The 11,172-nt window shown below is 45.0% G+C and overlaps 1 protein-coding gene across 2 annotated transcripts in view; it reads right to left on the bottom strand.

Annotated features, from left to right (window-relative positions):
• Nucleotides 1–11,172, bottom strand: part of strn4 (striatin, calmodulin binding protein 4) — a 31,099-nt gene that overhangs the window by 3,479 nt on the left and 16,448 nt on the right. The window contains exons 7-17 of one of the 2 annotated variants that reach the window (XM_083984479.1): nt 11,002–11,158; nt 10,268–10,363; nt 9,803–9,921; nt 8,860–9,029; nt 8,315–8,362; nt 8,092–8,213; nt 3,534–3,701; nt 2,450–2,590; nt 2,245–2,343; nt 2,050–2,136; nt 277–465 (exon numbers count right to left, since the gene is read on the bottom strand). In XM_083984479.1, coding sequence (XP_083840605.1) covers nt 296–465; nt 2,050–2,136; nt 2,245–2,343; nt 2,450–2,590; nt 3,534–3,701; nt 8,092–8,213; nt 8,315–8,362; nt 8,860–9,029; nt 9,803–9,921; nt 10,268–10,363; nt 11,002–11,158 — 1,377 coding nt within the window. In that variant the 3' untranslated portion in view covers nt 277–295. Of the gene's footprint in view, nt 1–276; nt 466–2,049; nt 2,137–2,244; nt 2,344–2,449; nt 2,591–3,533; nt 3,702–8,091; nt 8,214–8,314; nt 8,363–8,859; nt 9,036–9,802; nt 9,922–10,267; nt 10,364–11,001; nt 11,159–11,172 lie in introns of both variants that reach the window. The other variant, XM_083984478.1, reaches the window with a different exon arrangement.

Genomic DNA, 11,172 nt, shown 5'->3' with positions numbered 1-11,172 from the left:
GACTGCTCCATTAAGATTAAATATTGTATTTTTTCTAGTGATAATGGAATAAAGCATGCTACATTCAGTGTGTGTGTACGTTTGAGAGTGAAGAGTTCTGCAGCTTAATCTCTTAATCTTTTAATCTTGATGGACTAAGAGCTCACACTGGTCTGCGTCTCGCTGCGTGTGCCTTCTCAAAATTAGTAAAACTGCGACGGCCCTTCGTCTTGCACCCTTCCGCCAACCCCCCCCCCCTCCCAGCTCCTAACCCTCCCCCTCTCCCGCTGATCTCACCAGAACGACGACAGTGCTGTCAGACAAAGATCTTGGCAAGTGCATCTGCGCCGGCGCTGGCGATGAAGGGCTGGGAAGAGTGGAAGGCCACGTCATGAATGGCCTCGTCGTGCTTCTTCCTGTGGGCTGTGATCTCCTGCACGCACGTCCTGTTGTCCAGCATCCACAGCCGCACCGAGCAGTCGTGGCCTGGAGGAGGCAGGTGGACACGGAGACGGCACAGGGGTGAGGGAGAAAGACACATCACCGTTGAGTGCAATGTCAGAGTCAGAGGAGTTTGGAAAGCACCTCCAAATCAAAACATCAAACATACTGTTTGACAACCTGCTCTCAAACCACTACTTTCTCTATACTAAAAACCCTTAAAGTGCTGGAAAGGAAATCCAATAACTATCATCGCTGTCATATTTTATTGAAATACAAGTTTATAAAAATGGCATCAACATCCACACAGAGTGCAGCTAGAGGAGACTGTGTTGTCCCGTTTAGAAAAAGTACTTTTAGCCAGTCTGCATTTTCAGTCAGGGCTGCTCGTGAGTGGAACTCCATTCCAACTCACATTAGAAATCTTTCAAACTATGCTTCTTTTTTCTTTTTTTTCTTCTCTTTTTTAAAAAGTGGCTAATTAGTGGTAAAAGCTGTCAACATTAAATTTTAGTGCTTAATTTTTTTCCCACATTTGCTGCTCTGCCTGTTGGTGCTTTCTGATGGCATCCGTCATGTTGTCTGTTAGTTTATTAATTGTCTAGTATTACTGTTGCTTTTTGTGCATGGCTTTTTATGTGTTTAGTGTCTATGCTCTGCTTGTTTGTGACCTGCTGGTTTGTTATTGAGTCTTGTGTAATCAATTTTTGTTGATGTTGGTGTCGCTACTTAACGTTGTTTCCATTTTGTTTGTAGCAATTGGCTGTTGAATTGAAAACTTTATTGAACAACGTTAAACAAGTGTTCAAAAGGATTAAAACACAATAAAGCCAAAAGGCTTGTTTCCATTGTGGTCCTGTGAGATGGTAGACAACATGGAATTAAAACAAGGAAGACAACACACAGCGCATGGAATGACACTAGGACACATAGACTACCACATTGAGGAAAAAGAACAAGACGAAATAGATAAGACAAGGGGATTAGGTCCCAAACAAAAACAACAAAACATTTGACAGACATACAAACAAACAATAGCCTACATAATCTAGTGCTTCACTGCTCTTTTGATTTAATTTATCGATTGGCTAACCATTTTTTTATTGAGGACTTAAAAAGAGAGTAGGAGGAGGTAACAGTTTTAAGATTTAAAGGAAGGCCATTCCACAAGACAGCAGTTGTTTGAGCTGAGTTTATGTTAGCCAGCTATGTTAGAGTGTGTGTATGTATGGACTTTTGCATAGTAGTCTGCCTTTTAATCTTTATTCAGATTTAGCCTTCTAATCCTTTGATGTATTATTTGTATGTCTATAACTAAATCATTTTATTCTCTTTTAGGATGACGACTTAACATCAGTCCAGGGACAGCAGATGTAAAAATAGCCTTTTGGCTAATTCTGGCATGTTTACATTTGTTAAAATGTTTTATTAATGTGTATTGATCATTAAACCTTTAAATAGATAAATAATAAATTAAATAAACACCCAGTTGTGTACAGAATGACTCTGCATGAAAAAAGTGTTTTGATGATCAAGGGTTTTTTTTGGGGAAAAAATGAAATGATTGTCTATTGGCTTTATCCTAAAGAAGCCTGATTTCCTGACACAGGAGAGCTGAGTGGTACTCACTGCCAGAGATGAGGTAAGTGCCTTTAGGGTCTGTAGTAAGACAGGTGACTGCATCCAGGTGAGCCACCATTGAGTGAACAACTTTGCCTGTTCAAACACACAGATTATTGTTATTTAGATTAACATTGACATTCTGCGACAAAAAAAAACAAGTCTGAAGAGGAAACCCTGCAAGAATCAAACGGCTGCAGATACCTGTCTTGTTGTCTAAGAAGCGGATGGTGCGGTTCTCGTGTGCGGTGATGGAGACGGGCTCAGACGGGTGACTGACCACTCGGTTGATCAGCTCGCTGCCTGCAAATCAAAACACACAGCTCCGTCTTTATCTGCCGTTTCTATCTATTTCTCTGAGTGTCATCTGAACAGGTGACATCATATGTTTTCAGAAAGCGGAACGTACCATCCTTGGTCTGCGTCTCCAGCGCGGTGATGCTCTGCTCCGTGTTGAGGTCATAGAGCAGCGTCTCACCGCCGTCGAATGACACCACCACCTGGTTGGGGTCAGCAGCCACGAAGGCCACCGAGGTAGGCGTTCCATGCTCTGAGGAAAACACACACACACACAAAAACAACAACGCAGGAGAAAAATGAAGTCGTGCATCAAGAACACAATGTACAAGTAAGTAGTCCTACAGAATTAAAAAAAATATTAGGAGGCCAGTAAATATAGATGGACAAATGGTCGAAATGGTCGATGATTTTAAATATTTAGGCACATACATCGACAGTAGTCTTACCTTCCAAATCAATACGGATCATGTTTTTAAAAAATGTTCACAACGCCTCCACTTTACGCAAGCTTAACAGTTTTGGAGTGAGTCAAAGTATTTTAGAAACAGTGTATAAGAGCCTGGTGGAAAGTATTTTATCATTTAACATGATCATGTGGTACGGAAACAACCTGAATATTAAAGGGAGAAACAAACTGCAGAGAATAGTGAACATTTTAGGGAAGCCACAGAAACTTTTGAGCTGTCTCTATGATGAATTAATTAGAAGTAAAGCTGAGAAGATAATTAATGATTCCTCTCATCCCATGTACAGCGAGTTTGAGCTTTTGCCTTCAGGGAAGCGGTATAGACTACCGATGGCAAGGAAGAACCTATACAAAAAGTCCTTTGTCCCAGAAGCTGTCAACGCAATAAATAAGATCAGAATGCGGTAGCTAGGTAGCCTGCCCTGTTTTACTCCTGTTTTTTCCTTTGCTGAGGGTTTTCCTGCACAGCAGGTTCGTACTGTGGTGTGCTTTATGAAATTATGTGGGCCTACTTGAATGTGTGATGTGTGAAGTACAGTTACTGCCGTAGGCTATTTTATATATATATTTTCTTTTATCCTTGAAATGTTTTTTACTGTGTCATTGTGTTCTGTTTTGTGAGACATGTCCATGGTGAAACCAAAGAGGAATTTCCACTCTGTGGATAATAAAGTTTTTGAAATTGAAATTGAAATTGAAAATCTACACATCCTGCACTGTCGTGTACCTCTCTCCTTATTGAAGACAGACAGGCAGGGGGATGAGTTCTGAGGGTCCCAGATGCGGATGGTTCCATCGGCCGAGCACGAGGCGAGACGGTGATGAACCGCCGAGTAAGTCAGACCCCACACGCTGTCCTCGTGGCCGGCTAGCACGCTGCTCTCGATGCCAGGGTCTGGATGAAAACATAAAAATAAAACATTGAGGATATATAATCAGGGATGCAAACGGGTCAGGACCAAAAAAGAGAGGAATTGTCTGGCGGGGGGGGGGGGCTCACCATTAACAATATCACAGAAAAGTCCATTTCCAGTAGTTCAACCCCAACCAAGTATTGAGTGCATATAGATGGACAGTTTTCAGAAGGCCAACATTTCTAGATTAAAAATGCTTTAAAAAAATAAAAACCATTGCAATATTTCAATTTTGGAGATACTGATTTTTAGGTCTTCACTGAATGTTAGTCATAATTATTACTATTAAAATAAACTGAAGAAATAAAGACATGGGATTTAACATCCCATTCAGTGTGTAATGGACATATAGGCCTATATAATGTGTTAGTTTCACTTTAATTGAACACATTCTACATCGCGGAGGCGACGTCTCTCCTTCACCGTAGAAACGGGGCAGAGCTCCGTGGGAGACACCTGCCTGACACAGCAACGGACATGCACGGGGGGGGGAACGGCGGCGCCGTCGCACCGAATGCACGCGGATACGCGCCGCTTTGGGTAACGAGCGCGCACGTCGCGTCTACATTGGAGGTGAATAGGTAGGCTGTTACCAGTATAATCAGAGACAACCATGAATGAGTTGTCGCACACACTGAGGTGACCAGCAGAGCGGCCGCACAGTGACCGCGGTCCGCTCCAGCAGCCTGGTGTCTCCATTACGCACCACGCGTCTTTTCAGTCACTTGTCTTACTGTTTTTTTTTCGAGACAACACTCATTCTCTCTCTCTCTTTTACCGGCGGTGTCAGCTGATGTGCACATCTGCAGCAACCCAAACAAATGCACAGGTTACTGTATGGACTGAGGATCTGGGACTGATTGACTGTGGACCACCACCAGTCTGATCAGGTCCATCACAGCACAGCAGCTGCAGCACTGCCCCGCTGTCACATGACGCATAACAGCGCAATCTGTTTACATTAAACCGACATCAGGAGAATAATGAGAATTATGATTAAAAAATATATATATTTGTTTCGAATTTTGGCCCCTGGATCATGATTTTTTTTGGGCGCATTCTTGGTAAAAAAAAAAAAATCCTCTAAAAAAAAAGACAGTTGTGTGCGTCACGTTATCGTCCCCCCCCTCTGTACTGAGCTGGCCGGTACTGGGTATAGCGTCCTGCTGATCACCGCGCTGAGGCACCGGCCGGTCTGAGCTGCGTTCATGTGGGTCGGTGGTGTTTTATTCTAGGGGTCGGTGGTGGCTGTGAGACAGCAGCGGCTCCACGGTGAGGGGGGGGGGGGCAGCTTCTGCTCACCTGACTCTGTGCAGCTTCTTCATTAAATCCAAACAAACAGTCCGACACAGCGACGCGCTGCTCCTCTTTGACTTTAAAGTCTCTGTAGCTCATCAGCCCGGAACTCGCCGTCATGGATCAGAAGCGACGGCGGCGTTTGGCCTCAGTGTCTCGGACTTCCAGAGCAGCTACAGCAGCGTTGTGACCTCAACCATGGTTGGTGAGAGCAGAAATGTTGTTGTAGGCCTGTGCATATTCTCATTTGTCCAGGTCATAGTATTTCAAAGGAGGTTAAATCGAAAGCAACTGGACTTATACTGAGTCTCCACACCAGTTAGTTGGTCCAGTCCCAGCCTGGTCAGATGCTACATGAACTGATGAAGCCTCATGGATGAGAGGTGAAACGTCTTCCTAGACAAATAACTAAGTCCAGTTGAACCTCCTTTGAAAAAAAAAAAAAAGTTGTTGGCGGGCTTGTGAATTTTTTTTTTGACACGAGTCAAAACGAGCGATAAATCGCGTATCTCGCGTTTGGTCGCGCGTCACAACTCGAGCGAAAAAAAAGCGTTCCTCGTGTTTGGTGGGAAGACCCACAAGGGGCTTCCCACCAAACACGAGGAACGCTTTTCCTCACACGATGAAACACGATGAAAAGGACGAAGACGCGAAAGTCCCGTCGCCATAAAAGAATCGCGTGTATTGCTTCGCAAAAAAAAAAGTCGCGTATACCGCGTCTCGCGCCTAATCGCGTCTCGCGCCAAATCGCGTCTTTGCGTCACGGCCTTTTACACCGCGGACGTAACGAATAAACGGTGACGGTGTGAACGAACAACATAGAACAGGACCAGACGTGCGTTGTTTCCTCTTTTCACCTACAGCTCCACTCTCCCTTACTTACACTAACTACTGTTATTGTTGAGGCCAGAGAATTGTGGGAATTGTAGTTTTGGACCAATCGCAGGTTGTGCTCTTTCTTTTTTGTGATTTTCCCGGTTCACACGTCTTTTTTTTTTAGGGGCAAATGCGAGTGAAATGCTCGCCCATGGTGGGCATAAGAAAATTTAAGACCTGTCTAAAATTATTTAAGACTTGAACACAATAATTCAACAAATTTAAGACATTTTAAGGCCTAAAAGTGTGTAATGGACATAGCCTATATAATGTGTTAGTTTCACTTTAATTGAACACATTCTACATCGCGGAGGCGACGTCTCTCCTTCACCTCTGAAACGGGGCAGAGCTCCGTGGGAGACACCTGCCTGACACAGTATTGTACGTACCGACTGCCAGGGGTGGAGCAGTGGTTTTAAATGTGGGGGTGTTCCAAAGAACGTTAATTGAATTTCAATTTTAATCACAAAATGCAATTTTTAATCACTATCACGGAGTTATCACTGTGGATTTACCTATGCTACGACGTTCCTGAAAAAAACTCTGCACTTCATGGCTGGATTGAAAACTCTCTCAAAAAGATATAATTGCCCTGAGCCCACCTTAGATTGCCAAAAGAGTAAGCTTCCAATCAGGGTCCAAAACTAACTTTTTCAGTGAATTTGTTACCAGCCAGGCAGATATTCTACCATTCAACCAAGTAAAAATTGCGTTTAAGTGCTGTATATTGCTATCAGTATTATTTAACGTGTCATTTGGGTCTTATATGCAATTCTCAATCAATATTTTAGTAGTATGCACTAATACTAGCAATTAGGGGTGTACAAATCATCCGGAATTTGTATTTGTTGAGGGGGGGAAAGTATTTCTATTTGTATATGTGTTCGAGTAAAATTCAAAATAGGTGTAAAAATCCAGTTTTTTTGAGATACACTTCTAATTCTAATCCATTATGAATCCCACCACCACCTGCTGAACAGACAGAATATAAACAAATGAACTATCATTAGGCTACTTCAAAAAATCTCTCTCTCTCTTACAGTTGTTTAGGATTGTGTGTGGTGTTTTTAATCATATTTATATATATAATTAGTTTAAAAAAATATTTTTATCAGTAATTTCTTTTTTTCAATTACTAGACATTTAAGGCGACCCCATGTGAATTCCAGGCGTCCCCACATGGGGTCCTGATCCCAAGGTTGAAAAACACTAGCCTACTCTCCTGTCTTTCCTGTCTGCTCTCAAAGAGTGTGTGTGTGTGGGGGGGGTGGATAATGTGTTGATTCTCTCTCTCTCTCACAGAGAGCACACAAACAAACAGGCGCGCGCGCGCACACACACATGTTGTCAGCGGTGAGGTCCGACCAGAGCGATTGACGTGTCCAACCAACCCAATCAGACGCGCAGGTTCGGAGTCCAGACCGAGAATTAAAAGTTGGACCGCGCTGGTCCGTGCTTCAGCACCCGTGTGTCGGGCCGCGTCTCTGCCTCCTCCTTCTTTCTCGTCTCTTCTCAATATTGTTCACTTTCAGTCACCGGTGAGTGACAGAAGCTCCGACTGGCACGTAACCAAAGTCCGTCTCTGACTTCAAATTTCCCGGCCGGTGGCCGGGTCGCGGACAGCGGTCTGTGATTGGGTGAATGCCCGTTCAATTCGACCACTGCCTTTTCATGCAGCGTAAGGAGGCTGAGGCTGAGGTGCGCTCCATTTTTGTATGCTGGTGCACAGCGAGGGGGGGGGCACACGGGTTTACCATTGGAAAATGTGGGGGGGATGAAATTATTTTGCTATAAAAGTGGGGGTGTCGAAACACCCCCATCCCCCACGGGTGCGACGCCCATGCCGACTGCACACGGATACGCGCCGCTTTGGGTAACGAGCGCGCACGTCGCGCGTCAACATTGGAGGTCGGCAGTTATCAGTATGATCAGAAACCATGAATGAGTTCGCCTCAGTTTCACGTGATTGTCACTGTCAGCCTGTTAGAAAAACATTTTACTGACCCCAGCTGAGACGCTGAGACGCTGAGACCCCCCCTCCCCCCTCCCTCAAAACAAAAACTCTTCGGATCTGAATGATTCACACAAGTCACCTAATTGGTCATGAAAAAAGCGAGTTTCGCTTTTCGGCCCGCTGCTGGCATCCCTGTAAAATACACTCCTGAACGAGGTTATTATCAGTATTAGTTTGTGACCAACCGTAGTTATCGTAAGGATCCACGTTGAGGTCCGGCATCTTCCAACACCTGACCGTTCCGTCCAGCCCTCCGCTGTAGCAGGATTCTCCGTCGTCGCCCATGGTCAGTGACAGAACGGCTCCACTACACCGAAACACAGGCATCAGTGACTGTGGACAGCTTTATGAAAGGTGTGAATTTGTGTGTGTGTGTGTGTGTGTGTGTGTGTGTTAGACTCAACTCACCTGTGTGCTCTGAATGTATAGATGGGCTCCACATCCAAAGCTGCGTTCCTGTGGAGGGACATGTTTTTTTTAATCAAAATCCACTCCTTATTTCTTTATTAAACCATGTTTGATCATAATCTCTCCAACTCAGCTCATTTGAAATTAAAGCAGAAGTAAGCGGAATGTTTGTGTTAATATAAGTCTTAAATAGTTGTATCTTCTGACAGCAATCACTTATATAGAGTGTTTGGTCTGAAACACGGGTCTGTCAGTCACTCTGCTCTGCTGTAAGCCGAGGAGAAAACTTTCCTTGTATCCTACAACCTTTATCCAATGAGGAGAGAGAACGGCATAAAGGGGCGGTCCTCTCTGTGTGTGCAGCCAAGGGATGCGCGTGAATGTGGTGACGTAGGGACGAGGGCGGGGACTGCTAACTCCATCGGCTGACAGGAAGTTAGCCAAAACCACCGGATCGCTTACTTCTGCTTTAACTCTTATATTTAAAGTGCTCAATAAAGTAGTCCCTTGTTCTCCGTTTCCTGCACTAGCTCTGAGGTTCTTACTTTTTAGAGTGCATGGCCTTGTTGAGGTTCCATAGTTTTAGTGTTCCGTCCTCGGAGGCTGTGAGCAGCACCGCTTGGCTGGGGTGGAAGGTCAAAGCGCGGATGGCGTCAAAGTGGCTGCGTAGTGTGAAACGAGGGTTCCACGTCTTCTTGAACTCCTCTCTGTTGTCCTGCATCTGACACATATGGAAAAAAAGAGTGAGTTTTTGATTGTGAATATTAAAGGGATAGTTCAACATTTTGGCAAATTGGCCCATTGGCCCATTGCCACAATCACTATAGTCATAGCAGTAGATTTGTTATCTTTAATTGTCGGTGCAAGCTATTTTTAGAACGGTGGAGCTGAGCCGTGAGCTGCTCAGAGCTACGCTACGGAGGCTCATGGAATTTCTTGGTGTCCTTCATCAACCTCATTAAATACACAATCCAACAACTCCAAAATGCTCTCGTGGACAAGTTGTGATCTGCACATTCACCACACTATGAGATAATAACAGAACGTTAACAGACAGAGTTGTTTTTGAGGCAATTTCATGCAAAACTGCTGATGTGTGTTCCTGTCAGGGGCAGTTTTTCAGCAAGCAGTCTCTGCATTTACCTATAAAACAACTCTGTCTCGTAATGTTCCGTTATTATCTCATAGTGTGGTGAATGTGCAGGTCACAACTTTTCCACCAGAGCATTTTGGAGTTGTTGGATTGTGTATTTGATGAGTTTGATGAGGGAAACCAAGGAATCCCATGAGCCTCCGTAGCGTAGCTCTGAGCAGCTCGCGGCTCTGCTCCACCGTTCTAAAAATAGCTTGCACCGACAATTAAAGATAATGAACCTACTCTAAGACTATAGGGATTGTGGCAATGGGCCAATTTGCCAAAGTGTTGAACTATCCCTTTAAGGGCTGGATAACATGCTGCGTATCGATAAGAGCACATGTGTTAATTACATCCATGGAGAGATCGTTGTCATTGGCAACAGTCAGATCAGCCAGTTCGCCGAGGTTCATGTCCCCGCCTCCGACCGCATCCATGATGAAGACGTCGGAGGAGAAACCCAAGGCGCCACCTGCAGGTTGGAGGTGGAGAGCACACGCTTACTCCAAAATTTCATGGCTCTATAAATATATAAAACTGTAAATATAGCGATAAAATTTAAGATATCCGTGGCAAGAGTTCATTCATCCTGTTGCCTTATTCCCACACTGTGTGCCAGAGGAAATATTCATAGGTGTAGGTGCAAATGTGTACCCCCCCCTACGCAGACTTTGGCACTGAACAGAACTGAGACAAGATTCATCTAAGCTCTGATCGTGTGTTTGGGATACAGGGGAGACTGAAGAAGAGGAGCTGGAAGGTGACAGTCTATAGTTTGGATATTCAGTGGTGGTGGTGGTGGGGGAGGGGGGTCTTACCTTCACCAGGGCGAGCCTGTCCCGGGACGGAAGGGGGAGGAGTAGGCTTAGGAGGGAAGTCCGACATCATGCCTTGTAACTTGTTCCTGCGGTTCTCTGAACCCGGCAAGAGGAGAGAGACACAAAACATCCAGTCATGCAGAGAGGTGGAGGAAGGACGGCGTGAGGGCCAACAGACGGACAGATGAAGAGACAAGACGGATGCGGACGGAAGCGAGAGGACAGATTTCATTCTTTAAATACATCACACACACACACACACACAACTTTACAGGTTTGTTTGGAGAGAGGATGAAATCGATAAAAGCAGAGGACTACGGTGTAAAAAAAAATGACTTAAAGAATGAAATGCGGATATATATATATACATATATTTTTTTTAAAAAAGAGAAGGCAGCATGCGTGACAACCTTTGAAATGACCTCGGACCACAGGACAGTACGTCTACAGACAGAGATGACGGCTACACGGCTCTAAAAGAGTCACAGACTGACAGCTCGTGAAACAGGACAGAGAGACAGGTGGTTGGGAAAAGAGGCTGGTTTTATTGACAAGAAGAGATGCCAAGACACAATGAGAAGTAAAAGATAAAAAGGTGAGCAAAAAAAAAAAGGGAGGGTAGGGGTAGGGTGGGGTGGTTGGGTGGTGGGAGGGGGGCGGAAAAGACATATACAGTGGTGGCAGTGATTCGGGCAGTGCTGGTGCTTGATGGTGTTGCTATGGCAGCAGCGTACCTAACTCCCGTCCGTCCCCCGAGATCCGGGCCTCTCCCGCCCCCTCCCCATCCTCCCCCGAGCCCAGGAAGTCAAACTCTCCGAGGGCGTCCTCCGAGTCGTCTTCGTCTTCCTCGTCCTCCGGGTCCATGTCTGTGGTCATGGGCTCTGAACCCATCTGGACACGAGAGC

The sequence above is a fragment of the Trachurus trachurus genome (assembly GCF_905171665.1).
Source record: "Trachurus trachurus genome assembly, chromosome: 13".
Taxonomy (NCBI): domain Eukaryota; kingdom Metazoa; phylum Chordata; class Actinopteri; order Carangiformes; family Carangidae; genus Trachurus; species Trachurus trachurus.
The sequence above is the reverse complement of the archived record's forward strand: the minus strand, read 5'-3'. Positions and strand labels throughout refer to the sequence as shown.